Source organism: Leptonotus elevatus, chromosome 20, assembly GCF_054856555.1.
Source record: "Leptonotus elevatus isolate MCC_2025b chromosome 20, RoL_Lele_1.0, whole genome shotgun sequence".
In the NCBI taxonomy this organism is placed as follows: Eukaryota; Metazoa; Chordata; class Actinopteri; order Syngnathiformes; family Syngnathidae; genus Leptonotus; species Leptonotus elevatus.
In genome coordinates, this window is record NC_141258.1 from 5,136,530 (window position 1) to 5,151,430 (window position 14,901).

The 14,901-nt window shown below is 41.0% G+C and overlaps 1 protein-coding gene across 3 annotated transcripts; it reads left to right on the forward strand.

The window, feature by feature from the left end:
* Positions 1-1,653: 1,653 nt before the first annotated feature.
* On the forward strand, positions 1,654-14,733 carry LOC147156558 (uncharacterized). 3 transcript variants are annotated; one of them, XM_086064849.1, is made up of 8 exons: positions 1,654-1,913; positions 2,311-2,362; positions 2,517-2,653; positions 2,825-2,925; positions 3,093-3,241; positions 4,565-4,793; positions 5,031-5,236; positions 13,491-14,733. In XM_086064849.1, exons 3-8 carry the CDS (start codon positions 2,538-2,540, stop codon positions 13,656-13,658), a joined length of 969 nt encoding a protein of 322 aa, XP_085920975.1. In that variant the 5' UTR covers positions 1,654-1,913; positions 2,311-2,362; positions 2,517-2,537; the 3' UTR covers positions 13,659-14,733. The 3 variants fall into 3 exon arrangements, with proteins under 3 accessions (XP_085920975.1, XP_085920974.1, XP_085920976.1); XM_086064848.1 differs by lacking the exon at positions 2,311-2,362; XM_086064850.1 differs by lacking the exon at positions 2,311-2,362 and having other exon boundaries at positions 2,522-2,653.
* Positions 14,734-14,901: the final 168 nt, after the last annotated feature.

Genomic DNA, 14,901 nt, shown 5'->3' on the forward strand with positions numbered 1-14,901 from the left:
AATATAGAAATCCAAACCACGATTATTGTCTTATAATCATGTCATTTTATACACTCACTTGCTGGCCATAACTAAGTACACATGCATAATCTAACGCAGGATATGAACTGCTTTCTTTTGTTTTTCTTTAAAGCTACTGAATGTAGAATATTCCATTTTGAATCGCTACTGCCACCTGCTGACGAAAAATGAAACTGCACATACCGTTCTTTACATACACATCACACAAAACTGCGTCAGATCCGCAGACAGGGCGCGGGAAATTCTAAACCGAATCCAGTCTAGAAGGCATTTCACTCATAAATGGTCAAATAAAAAGCTTATTGTAAAGTTATTTTGGGGGGAAAAAAGTTCCATATGGCAACTTTAAAAAGGTCGTGGTTAAAATGTGGAAACCGTCCACATGCTGTTTGCATTCAAATTTTGCATCGTTTGTGTAACACTAACAGTGGCGATACCGTCAAACGCAACTTCCAATAGCAAAATGATTCCAAAAGGCGTCGATTGGGAACAATATGAAAGCACAACGCTGCTTTTTGTCCTGCACCTCTAGCCGCTATCGCTTCTGCTTTAATTTAATATCTGTTTATCTCCCTCCATTGTTTGTCTTTTATTGAGGTTGCGCCTGCATTGCTGTTATCGTCGCCGATCTGCGAGCCAGAAGTGAGGGTCAGGAGGAGCAGAGTGCCCTCTTGTTTATTGGCTTCCATTCAGCCGCACGCGCAGCAGCTGATTTGGCTATCTGCTCTCATATTAAGCTCTTTCACGTTCGCATTTGGGGCCACGCGGATATTGTTTGTAAGCACATGGAGATATTCTCGACCGCGGGCGAATTATATATGCTACCCTCGCGTTTGTAATATCCTCTCGCCGGGGCCCCCCGTGCAGGATGTGAGAATGCTGCTGATCTTTATGTTGACTATCAAGTTTCAGGCGGGAAGAATTCAATCTTGATCTTCAGCTCTGCCCCAAAAATATATATTACATTGTAAAAATGAGTGTATACCTGGGTATTTGTATTTATATTATTGGACACTAGCTAATAATAAACAAAAAATTGTATTACGACAAAAACAACGCTCAGTTTCCATTTTCTATCCTCATTAGGTTAGCGGTTTTGATTGTATGAAATAAATCAACACTATGCTGAAGAATAGAGGGCTGTTACTGGGGGAAGAAAAACTATATGCATATTTTAAAATATGATTGCGTGTGTATTTACAATTCCGAACATGTGGGCTTTTTTAATATTTCCGCAATGCAACACAATGTTAATTCTTCCTTTACACGGCCTGTGACTACCATCCAAACCAGGCAGATCATTATAGTCAAACGACATTTCATCACGTTTTGAAATCAAAATAGTCTTCACAAATTCCAAAGTCCAGTGCTTTTTAATGCGAGTGGATCGCCATTTTGACTTGTGACTTAGGCTCGAAATTGTCTTTATATATTCATCTTGTCTTTATATATTACCAATGTGACAATAACAATTATATAATAATGATAACAACACTATAACTGGAAACTTTTTTTCTTATATTTTGCTATTCAAGTGTTTTCTTTAAGACGTCGACTTTGTAAATAAGTACTAGTGTCAAAGCCTTGGCTCACGTCCGTCAATGACGTAGTTACGCACGGGCTGTGACGTCGTGACGCCGGTTGCGAAATGTGACGCCGCGTATGGCGCACATGGCCGCTTGTTTACGTCCAAGAAGGATGGAAAGCGATGCAAAGGAAGAAAGCGGGGGAGGGGGCGCCGAGGATTGTGAAACTGGCTTTTCAGGATACTGTACTTGCTTACGAGACCGCGACGCTTGGCGTAAACACACCGGCAGACGTTTACTGTCTATTAGCAGGGGAAAATGCCGACATAAGTTTTATTTTTAAACGAGTGCGCGAGGACATCGACGGTATGTTGTGGTTTTTGTTTTGTTTATCACTGTGGTTGTAGGCATGTGGGATGGCGGTGGGGGTGGGATCGTTACACGAGGAAGGATTACACGACTGTTTTGTTTTGCTAACTAGCTTGCTAACCTTTCATATGCATTTCATGATATGTAGTCGAAAAAACAAATTGTAGTGTAGTCAACAATAATAACCTGCTTCTTCTCTGTATTATAAGAAAAAAACTATACGACAGCAAGTCCATGATTAACTAATATAAAAACACTTGAACGTTATAAAACAGTTTTTAAATACTATAAAAGCATTTGATCACAACAAAACAAACCACAAGCTAAACATGTACACTTATAGAAAGTATTGTACATATTGTAATGCCTGTGTACGTATGTGTGCCTTTAAGAGGCGGGGCATTGGTGACTGTGGCTCTCCTTTCCCCACAAGTGAGGGCATTATAGTAAGTACACTGTAAAAACTTGGCCTAGAATGATGAATTATTAATTAATTTAATTTAATTACCAATAAAAAAATAATTTAAAAAAACCTGCTGCCTTTACCGTTAATGCCACTGTCGTTTTGTGAGTAAACTATCTTTAACGCCTCCATCCAAGGTCAGGAAACACAGCTATAGGATGCTCCACCACGGAAGCCTGTTGACCCAGTTACATATCAGCGGCTGCACGACTCCAGAGAGTTCAAGAGGTCACAAAGTGCAACAAACGCCAACCGACTTCCTGCCACGTGTCAGGTAACAAGTTGAACTGCACTCGTCTGGCAAAAAAGGCGAGGCTTAAAATGGACCCACCTGATCTTTTTACAGCCTTGCCATCTTGTCTCACATCTGTAAAGACGAGACATGCAGTCGTCACTAGCGGCTTGTACCGTTTAAAAACTCAACTTTGTCTTGTGTATCTGTAAGGAAACTCACCGGGCTGAGGAAGGAGAACGTCTACTGCAATCTGCGAATCCCCGACCAGTTTCAAGTTGTCAAAGATGATATTGACATTGTGATTCTCACAGGTGAGAATAGACCCATCCATTTTCTCTATAAGCACACCAGGGGTCACTTTTTTTTTCTTCTTCTTTTTTTGCAGTGACACAAGTGAGGAAATGTAACCAAATTTCTAGTTCCACCTTTCACTACTCTCATTTGATCCATGTATTTTTTCCCCCTCCCTCCTTCCAAGGCCAAGGGATCTTCTGCATCGACGTAAAACCCTGGCGAGGTCTGGTGTCCGCTCACGATCAAAAGTGGCACGTTCAAGTAAAAGAAAAGGATCAGAACTTTGGCAACACCTGCATCGAACAGATGGACGACCCCCTACACGCCATCACGGTGAAAAAGAAAAAGAAAAAAAGTGAACTTTTCAAATAGCTCGTGTCAAATAGGCACACTTGTGTCCGAGGTTCAAGCAATTGTCCGGCAAATGGTTTTCATGCAAACCGGAGTTGGGGTTAAGAGAGTCACCCTGGCAATTTATATGTAAATTTCCAACACTTGTCGTGGGCTTCCGAAACTTGCCGAGTGGCTGCACTTCAATGGAAAGGCCGCAATTATGTTCACGTGGGGGGGAATGGGGGGGGGGGGTGCCAAAAAACACAGCTGGCTCCTCGTGTGACCTGCTTCATCACACACGCACACACACATTATTGAAAATTGTTTAAACAGCCCGTTTAACTTGATTAGTTTACACAAAGTGCCTCTAATCGTATGTGCCAATTATAGATTGTGTAAGACATGGAAAAAGGGGGAGTTGCTATTTTCAAAATACAGAAAGAGACTAATAAACTCCTTCAAAGCAGAATTCCAATGAAGGTGAACAAACCTGTTTTGTAATTGCAGCAAATTGTAGACCAAAAACAACAACAAAAAGTGCTTTTGCTGGATAGTTAGAATTTTAATTTCTTTGTATAATTTTTATTTACTTCAATTCATTAAAAAAATGTTTTTTTTATTAATAATAAAAATAATTGTTTAATGATTCCCAGAGGGGGACATTTCAGGTGTTAAGCAGCACATTTACACACAGCAGATTGTTTAAATAAAATAAAATAACATATACATAGTAAGAAACTTTTAGATAAAACAACTATCTTGAACTTTTGAGCGTTTTTTTTAAGCTAAGGACAAATACAGGCACTAAAGAGGCATAATGTGTAAATGAGTTGAAAAATGTAAATAATCTCAAAAAAATCTCAATGTTTGCAATATATATGTGTTTATTTTGTTTTATCTAATTTATCTACTTATTAATTTCTATGTTTTATTAAAAATGCAAATACAGTAATGGCATTAAAGTGTTACCAAACTGGAATTTTTAAAATTATAAATTTGTAAATTTCTTTTTACTTGTAATTTTTTTTTATTTGTGTTATTTCCATATTTTGTAGACTTTTTTTTCCTTCAAAATAAAATACAATAATAATTTAGGTTTGTACATGTTTTTTGGGGCGATCTTTTTCACCATAAAACAATTTCTATATAATGTTGACAATTTTTATATAATTATTGTAACGCTAACAAAGAAGCAAATATTTACAGCATATTGTTACAGCTGCAATTGTGGATAAAGTATCATCAAAAAAATGGGTCAGAATGTTCTGAACGCTCCTTGGTGGAGGTAACGAAGTGACTTCCTGTTACCGTTTCTCCTTCCAGATCAAGACGTCTCACCTATGCAGACATCTGAGGCAGAGCGGCGTGCCCGTTCAGCAAAATCTCCTCTTCCCCAGGGTGGTCTTCCCTTCGCCGGAGTGCGAGCTCGCCGAGGGGCTGCGAGAGCGACGGGAGTTGGTGTCTCATGACCAGGTCGATCACTTCCTGAGATCTTTCAGGGAGGACTACGTGGCCTGGATGGTGGACGCGCTGACTCCTTCCTGGCTTTCGGGTGAGAGGGTGAAGTGTTAAATTGAATCTGTGGTGGGCAAAATATGGCTCGGGGGCCATAAAGTGGTGTGCGCTTTTCTGGAATCCGGCCCACTAAGCAGAGTTAAATTATCAAGAGTCTTGTAATATGTATTTTTTTTAAATAAATACAACTTTTTTGTATAATTATCGATAAATAAATATTTATTTATTTTTTAATTACATGAATTTTAGACCATCTCACTTGGTGCATTCGCAGGTCATCTGTCGTACAGGCAGATGGCGTCGGCGCAGGAGAACCTGAGGCGCTCGGGCACGTGGGATCTGATGCGGCTTCACAGCGGCGAACTGCTCCGAGGCGACTTCAAGGGGTGTGGCTACATCGCGCTGGACCGCAGCCAGACCGACACGCTGGAGTTCTCCACGCTCAAGACGATGTGGGCCCTACTGGGACGCGCCCCACAGGTTGGTCCACCGCCTGTTATAAAAATTGCATTGGGGTGGGGGGGGGTGGGGGGTTCACCTCTACCAAATCATCGAGATTGCAGAACAAGAAACAATTATCATTCAAAGTCTTTATTGGGTTTTCCATATTCAATTCAACAACAAATATTTTCTACAATTTACAGCTGCTCGATTATGGAAAAATAATAATCACGATTATTTTAGCAATAAGTGAAATCACGCAGTATTTATTTTTGGGTTAAGAACTAAGAAAATGTTTAAGCATTAAAAAATATTAAGACCCCCCCCCCCCCAAAAAAATAGACACTATAATTATGTAAATTCCTTTTGGGCCAAACTGAATAAATAAATAAATATATATATATATAGGCATAAACTTTCCTTTTCAAGTTCCTTTTGGATTAACCAAATTTGATTAAATTAGTTATTTTATAATCTTTTTTTTTTTTTTCAATTATGATTTTGTAATTTTGGAGCATAATTGAAATTGCAATTGAATTTCGATTAATTGCACAGCCTTGCTCCAAAGGGGCACAGGAGAGCCACTAAAAAAAGTGTGTTTGAGTGTGTGTGTTTCCTTACCTATGACATTTGTAATGAAAGCTGAACCTCCATGTGAGAAGTAATGTCACATGACCAGCAGGGGGCAGTAGCATTTTAAACCTGGATTGGTTTTGGAGTTGATCCTGCTAAACTTGACATGTTTCTTTAGGATTGATTGACATGGTTTAAATGACAATTCCATTTTGTTTCTTCTACCAAGTGGCACTTCATGACAATAAACAAAAAAGGAAAAAAACATGTTGGGTGTCTTCAAATTGGAATCATGTCTCTTGTGGAAAGTTGACAAACACGCTTCATACACTTGGACCCAAAAAATAAAATATTGCAAATTTACTGGCAAGCTTAAGGCTAATGGTCACTTTGTTAGTGAACTTGTAAAAGGTTAAACAGACAAAGGTCAGCCTTGTTGACACTCATCTTTCTTCGCCCTCTCCTCCCCTTTCAGCTGCCGTGTAGTTGATACATGACCCGCCAATCATTAGACGCTCGCCCACGAGGCATTCACTGACACCAAAATGTATGACTCCCGCAGAAATAGTGGGCTTGATCCGTCTCGCCTTATTCACGTCGAGTAGGAGTGACGTTTAGTTTTTTTTTTTTAAGTTTTTGGCTGGATGGATGGATTTTTTGATGACTCTTATATCTGCAAGTCTGCGTTATACTGCCCCCAGGTGGCCAAGACGCACACACCAGAAGGAACAGTACAATGTCTATTGATCTTGCTTGCTGAGCACCAGCTGCCGGTGGGGAGCTGGAGGGGTTTTGTGGGATGGGAGGGGGGGGGGGGGGTGCTCGGGAGTCAAAAGGAAAGCGGATACCTCCCCCAGGCATATTTTGAAGAGCCCAGAGAAAATGCCTCCTTTTGATTTGTGACTTGTAAACACACAGGCCACAAGATGGGCGATACGAGCCCTCGCGCCAGCTCACTGTGTGTGTGTGTCTGTGTGTGTCGGCTCAGAGTGTGTTTTCACGGGGGGCGCAGTCAATTACTCTGCGGAGGAGAAAGGGATGTCTGCGACCCCTTCTCTCCCCCCCCCAAAGTGGAGAATGATTGAGTAGAGAGGCTGTAATTTATTAATTATGGTCTATATTCTTAGACCACAGCTCTGGCTTCATTCAATTTGTATGGATTGAGCGGTAATTACTATCCGTGTGTGCGCAAGTGTGTGTGCGTATTTGGAACGAGTCAATTGCAGGTTACTTACAGTATGTTGTTTGTCCTCTTGTCGTCTCATATGCCAGATTGTTTGCTTTTCTCAAAATCTTCCCATTTAACAGTAATTGCTGTAAGGGGTATGAAATCATTTGTCGTTGGGGGGGGGGTCAGGTTTTTTCATGCCAATTATTAGTAGTCAAAGAGGCCAATAACCGATATTTGGAGCCGATATTCATTATCAGTTAAAAAAAAAGGGGGGGTTAAAAATAAAAGCAAAAAATAGATATAAATAGATACATTTATCACTGCTAAAAAAAATTATAATAAAAAGAAGGGAGGGGTGGACATTGGCTTAAAAAAACAAAATTGTATTAAAAATAAAAACAAACAATAGAAATAAATAAATAAATTTATCACTGCAAAAAAAAAAAAGGGAAGCCAATCTAGACTCTGCTGCAATGTCTTTAAGCAGTCTTTTCAAAATGAAGAAATGTTGTCTTTTTTTTTTTTTTTAATCTTAGACAATAGACATCCTTTTAAATTTCAAGCAAAATGTTCAAGGAGCTCCCAAGGTTATCAGTACATCTTAAAAAGTGAAATGGAAACTTACACAAGTAAATACCGTAGCTCGCTCTAGTTTTCTACAATTATTATTTGTTCCCAAATTGAAAAATACCTGAAATCTTAAACATTTATTAACCCATTTCTTCGTTTTAATTTTAAACAAAAACTAATGGTTCAGACGGTTCCCTGGGTCAGCAGGATCTCTTATAATGTTAACTGAAATTTTAAATAAATAGTTCCCTGAGATTAAAATGGTTTTAGATTTACCTTTTATCTGTCGGCAAATAAATAAATAAAAAAGGTCATAAAAATCGGAATATATTATACACAGTTGAAACGAATGAGTAATTGGCGCCCCCTCATTTCCTATTTTAACCATAAACTAACCCAAATTGTGATCCCAAAGCAAAACAAACAAACAAAAAGTCTGTGTGGACTGATAACATTTGACTGCTGGTTAGCATTCTGCTGTAAATATTTAGCTTCCTTGTGGCTGTCAAATTGTATGTAAGTAAAACCAAAATAACTCTTTAATTTGCTGCAACTGAATGGTTGGCCCCGTGCGCCCCAAAATTAGCCTCTATTAGATGAACAGTATTGCTTAAGCAAAATAAATAAATGGAAATTGTGGCCAAAAGTGAGCACGATGCTCAGCTTTGTGTAATTGCAGCGTCGCTCTCAACGGGGAATTGGAAATAATAATTGGAAATAATTTGCCGGCGCGTGTAGGAAGCCGCAGAAGGACGGCGAGCTGCGCAATTACGCGCCGCGAAGACGTCGAGTGTCCCGCCCGCCGAGAGACGCCGTCCGTGTGTGCGGCGATGACTCAACGCCGCTTCCGTCCCGATGAACGCCTTGCCGGTTCGATGCCAGAGGGCCCTTGTGGCTCACTTTTATTAATTTATGGAACACGAGAGGCGGAGAGAGTTCATGTTTGACACATTACAGCTTCACTCGGGTTAAAAAAAAACACATTAATATTCATTGGGAAATAATTTCTTTGACTATGGGTTGAAGTGAGTTGTGTCAAGACTCGACTGTTTGAAATCATTGTGTGGGAATTATAACAAGATTTTTTTATTTATTTTTTTAACTACCCACTCTGACACAGTGTTGCCAACTAATTTTTAGGATGTTGCTAAAGGCGGGTCTATTTGTTGCTAAATGGCGTGACCATTGCACGATCATGTATTGCTTGCCTTGATTACGTATGTAGGCATTACTCAAATTAACTGGCCAAATCTGAAGAAAAAAAAAGGTTCTAATTTGGTAACTCATCTTAATTGATCAAGATTTAGTTTGATTTGTAATAGTAATATAAAATCAATCCATACATTTATTTTGTTCATATTTATCTTAGGGCTGGGCGACAGGGCTGCCCGATTATGAAGAAAATTAAATCTAAGCGCGATTAATTTGGTAATAATTGAAATCAAGAATCATTTGGGGTTCTTTTTTGGAACAAGAACATGTTTAAACATGTAAAGAATATTAAGACAAATACATTCCTTTGAAACTCTATAATTATGCAAGTTCCTTTTTGGACCGAACAGGATTTATTAAGTCATTTTAAAATTTAAAAAAGGTGAAAATATATAAATTTAAACAACTCAAAATGAGTATTAATATTTTATTTTTGTTTACGATTGTAATTGTAAAGTGTAATAATTGAAATTGTAATTCAATTTTGATCAATTGCACATCCCTATTTGGGTGATATGGCCACCAAAAAAAAAACCCTGATCATTCTGGGCGATAATGCTTTTTCGATTTTAATCGCAAATAAACCCAACAAACATTTATTTAAATGCTTGATTTATTGAAAAATAAATCTATTTTGGATTTTTGCTATTAATTCAAGATTAGTCCCAATGCTTGAAAATGATAAATGGCAATATGGGGAACTGCAATTTGAAACCGGATGGCTTGGATGACTTTATAAGCAGCGGTTTACTGTATATTTGTATCTCAGGTATTTAAATGCAAAAATAAAAATGCAGCTCGGCCGATATGTTTTATGACTGACATAGTAAGTCATTTTAAAAGCTGCTAAACGTGTTGCCTAGGGTCTGCAACCCAAGTGCTAGGTTAGCGTCTGTGCTCTGAAAGTCTCCAAAAACAATTCTGTCTGTGTCCGTGTGAAACATTTTTTTTGTGTCCTCAGAGTGGCAGCTGCGTGCGATAAGGCTCTGGCCACAGTCTCAGCCGCGAGATATGATCAATAGGCGGCCATGAATAATGAAGAGGGCGAGCGCAGCAGATACTTAATTACACTTTGGAGAAGCCATTCTGGCTAATTGAGGAGAATAAAGATGGCTAAAGTGGGTGAATGCTGAATGCAAACGGAATTTTGTCTGTTATTTAAAACGAGTTAGTTTTCTTTGCCTCAAGTCATTTCCTTTGACCAGAGTATTGTTCTTTTAATGTCAAGAATAATTGCCGCGCATCCAGACCCATGCCGTGTGCCCGCCATCTGTTACGGTTAGGTGCAATTAGCGCTAAACTACTTAACAGACACTTTGGCCCATTGTCTGCTGTCGTCATAATCACCCCGAATAACGGGCGGCATCAATACAGTCTTGAAAACCCGATTTGGGAGTTAATGGAGTCAGATGGGGGGGGCGTGCTCTGGGGGTTAATGCTGTTAGAGATGTTGGCAGAGAGCAAATTAAATCAGTCATAGATTGAGCCCTCTACACGCAGCCAGACAACCAGAGTCATTGAGGAGAAAAAAAGAATTGGGGGGGGGGTTCTTATTTGGACCCCCCCCCCCCCCCCCCCCCCTCACAGTCGTATGGAAATAAAAGTCTGGATGTCAGTGGTCATTGCAGTCATTGAGTCTAATGTGCTTCCTGTCATCCGGGGAAGCAGACGCTATGTAACGATTCCGAACTTGGCCGGCCCTCAAGTTGCGGTCATGGCTCGGGGGCGAGGGCACCCGTTGACAGCTGACGCAGACGCCCGTGTCGCCAAGCAAGAGTTCAACCGCAGTTGATTTATGACTTTAGCGGATCGGATGATTAATAAGTCAGCGACTTCACACCTCAAGCTAATTTTTTATATATTTTTTTGCTCTTATGGCCGCCACTTAAAACGTAGGTCATGCAAGTTTGACTCCTGGGGTCAGTCAAAGTCAGTCGCCCCTGGTGGGAAGAGCACCAGGGTTGCGTACCCCGGAGCACGCTAAACATTATTATCCCTCCTTGGAGCAAAATCCAAAGGTAGGTCGGTCAATCAATCAATCAACCTCCTAATTCTCAAGGAATGGAAGTGAAATAACTTTGCAGGTGCGGATGACAGACAAAAGTCTCAATCCAACAGTTGTCAAAATCACACGCAAGCCAAGTTTTCCCGAAAGCAAGTTGACAGTGAACCGGGGCAAGATTTATGACCACCGGCAGAAGGTAAACAAGAAGATGTCCCCTCGCAACCTGAAGATAGATGGCGATGCTAGTCCGGTCGGCGCTGAAAGTGAGAGGTGGACTTGGGCCAGTCAGGGGTCACGCAGACCACTCAGTCTCAACCTTGGCCCCCCTGAGGGCTCTATTCTAATCTCGACCATGACGTATGGCCATGCCTTTTAAAGCCATGTACACTCAAAGTCACAGAGTGTAGAGCAGGGATCTCTAACCCTTTTTTTCCCACCGTGAGTTACTTTTAGAAAGTTAAAACAGCATTGAGCTACTCATGTTTCACAACATTTATTTTATAGCCAAATTCATATGCATGTATTTGACATTTTGATTTGAATGTTATAAAATAAATCAAGGCAAAGTTCTATATAATGAAAAGACCTCAAAGTGCAATTTAATGCACATTCCTTTCCTTTAAACAGAATGAATTACATTGGTCAGAGTAACGAAAGCAAGCCGGCTACCAGCTGTCAAACTCATTTATGTTACCAGCCAGGCAGGCGTTCCTAATGCTAGCAGCTAGCTGCTAGCCACTAACGTCGGAGATTTGTGCCGCGCCATACAATGGCGGCGTAATTAACTAGCGGTTTCTTAGTGTCCTAAATTAGCGATTGAACACGAGTTCGGGATAGCATTGTTTTGATGTTTGTCGCAACTATATAATGTCAATAAAAAGTACGATGAGGAAATCCTAAACGTTGGAAAGGGAAGTCAAGCTAGCTATCATGCTAGCAATGTGGCCCAATTGCCGTCAGTGTATCTGTCCGCGAGCTATTCAATAATGACTGTACCTCACATGCGCATTTTCTTTAAAAATGCAAAAGTCATTCTTCTCCGATTACTCAGTGATAACCGGTAGGAGAATACATTTTAAAATGTTTTAATAAGTGCAGCCCGAGCTGTGTTGTACTTCTTTAGACAGCAACTGTGTTTTTAAGAGCGGCGAGACCGAATCAACTGCACCCCAAGTAGTGTATAGGAAGTCGAGTTACAGACGAGTTCCGTTTCTGCGCTGGCGATGTAACCCGAATTAAGTCACCGTTAAAGTCGATATTTATATCAAAATACTTTGTACAGTAATTAAAAAAAAATTTTTTTAAAGCGCGACCCGGAAGAACCAATATTCCGTGTTTCCGCATGGACATTCATTGCTGAGCTAATGGTAACTTTTAAACACAGAAATGTGACGCGCCTGATGGCGAGCCGACCTGCCCGATGTATGTCCATTGCTGGAGATGATAACAACACAACTTTAAAATGGCGCGATTACTGTGGGAAACTAACGGGGAAAAAAAAGGTGCTACGGACGAGCGCCGTCAGGTCACAAACGACATCGGTCGCGGTACTCGCGTACGACGTAACCCGAGGACTCCCTTGTACTCCTTTTTTTGCCGCATTAGTTTCAAGAAGCAATTATTTGATGATCCCCATCATATTCAGCCAAAATCGGGCCCTTACCTTTTGGAGGAACAAATGTGAAAAGACTCTACTTTGATGCCACTAATTGCTAATTGTCAACTTTGCACATGGCACCGATCCTCTACAATGTTTTTGTGTGATTGCGCGCTCCTCTCTGCCACCAGCTGTCATTATTTATAGACACCCCCCCCCCTTCTCCCGGCGTGGCAAATTAACACACAACGGCCGACCTCTCAAGTATGTGACGCCGCTAATGCAGCGCAATACAGGACGCGATTGTCTCACTCTCGCCTCTTTTTATTGAATGCTCGCTAATGAGTAAGTAAATGGTGGGAAAAGGTGCGCATGTGAAACGGTAGCGGCCTTTGTGGCGGGTAATTAGTCGTGGTGAGAGGCGTGCAGGTGTTGAGCCAGGCCGTCAGGGGGGTCGCGCTTGCAGAGCTTTGCCGACTATTAAAATGATCACTTTCAATAGCGGACAAAGGGAAGAGGGAGCATATCTAGCGGTGGGTATTTTCTCCACCTCTAATGCGTTATTCTGCCTTTTGATGTGGCTGTCATAAAAGGCCTATTGGGCTCCCACAATGACCCGCGAAATGGACAAGGGCTGGCGTCGCGGGCTCCGACTGTCGCCGCCATTAACTAAAAGGCCCGGACATTATGAGAGAGACCGACGGATGAAAGAACACGCAGGGGGAGAAAAAGAAGGAAAAAAACAATAATTGAAAAATTGCCTAATGCTAAAGTGAAAGAAAATGGAGCTGTGAAAAGGCACTGTGATATTCCGTTATCTCCGGTAAATGCGGCCAAACAAGAAGACGCTGCCAGGCGTTCTGTTTGAAATGGATATGCTTCAATTACCTGCATAAGTCTAAATCTAGTTAGGACGGCGGCCATTGTCTGGAGCTTGGATGAGGTGTTGAAGCGAATTACACCCTACAACCTGCTTCAGAAACTCCAGAGATCTGCGACGACCACAAAAAAGAAGTGCGAACAAGGTTACAAGGTGGTTAGCTCAAATCTAGCATCGCTTTGGAGCTTTTCTTGGATAATAAGTACGATTAAAAGGGTGCGTAAATATCGGGTTGATTGTGTGGAACTGATCGTTGTTTAACCGGCCGTTTCGCCTGCTCTGCAGGTGACTGTCAAAATGTACAAGCGTGGCTCCAACGGATGGTTGGGTAAGACGCTGAGCGCCACCGCCACCGTGCCCTCCGACACCCCGGTGGTCTTTTGGGTCAACGGCGACAAGGCGGACACCAAGATCCCGGCCAACACCATCCGCAGCATCACGCTCAGCATATAGGACGGCGCAAATCTAGCGAAGCGAGTAACAGAGCCCTGAGTGCCTTTTTGTTTGTTATATTGTAAACGACGGTTTTCGAATAATATTGTGATTGTTTTTTTTTTCTCCCTTCCTGTTTCTTGATAAGTTTGCAGGTTGATTTAAGGCACGTCTGTAACCATCTGAATCACACTTATGTCGGTCATCGTGAGGATTTAGTGGAAAGTCATATAATGTCCCTTTTGCACCACTTTCTTGGAAAAACTCGCAGAACAATATATTCACACGGCCGTTGCGGCTTTGTGTGTCAGATAATCAGATGTACTGCATCATCAGCACCAGCATGTGTGAAAGTGTGCAGCGAGCGGTTGTCAGGCGTTACAACTTTTAACTCTTGGTTGCAGCTGTCCGTTTTTCCACCTCTGTTATAATTGGTCCGTAATAATTATTTACTACAAATAATGTATCTTTGTTGATCCATCCATACCAGTGACATAGTGGCAGAGATTTTTCTAATACAAAATATGTGCCTTGGCGCAATAAAGGTTGGGAAACGCTGCCTTACTCTCAGGACAGTCAGCCCACTATGCATCCTTGGCTCCCCTGACAGGCGCGATATGAATCTTAAGTTATTAGAATTATTAACTACCTTTGCATAAGATACTATATGCGTACATATGCTAATACTAACCCATGTCGCGATACACGGGAAATCGGAACGACTTTTAGAAAATAAAAATAGCATAAGCTTTTTCCAAGACACTTTTTTAGTAACAATTTTAACACATTCTCATCAAACTGCATAGCCACTTGACATTGTACTCAAGGTGTTCCTCAGGGACACAATGCACTCATTTTTAGCATTTGTAAAAAATAACGAGTTTTGTCTTTTATTCACTGTGACTAAATGATTACAAGTTCTATTTATGTATACTTACCTGAGAGAGCGCTTTCTACCCCAAACAGCACTTGTTTTAATTTTCTCAATGGTTTTGTAGAGCTTTTAGTTGGTTAGCCAAAGTAGTAAAGTGTGGTGGGTGCTTGGAAATGTTTGTATTTGTACTTATGTGAAGTCAGAATAAAATTTGAGTGTAAATCATTGCTTTTTTTTGGGGGGGGGGGGGGTGTCTAGTTATTCCACCACAAGCTGTTTCGGGTGTTCATTGTGTACTCCTCAAACACAATTGAAAGCAGGCAGTGCGTATCCAGGACAGGAAATTGATAACATGATGAGACCAAGAACGGGATGTGACAACTTGACAAG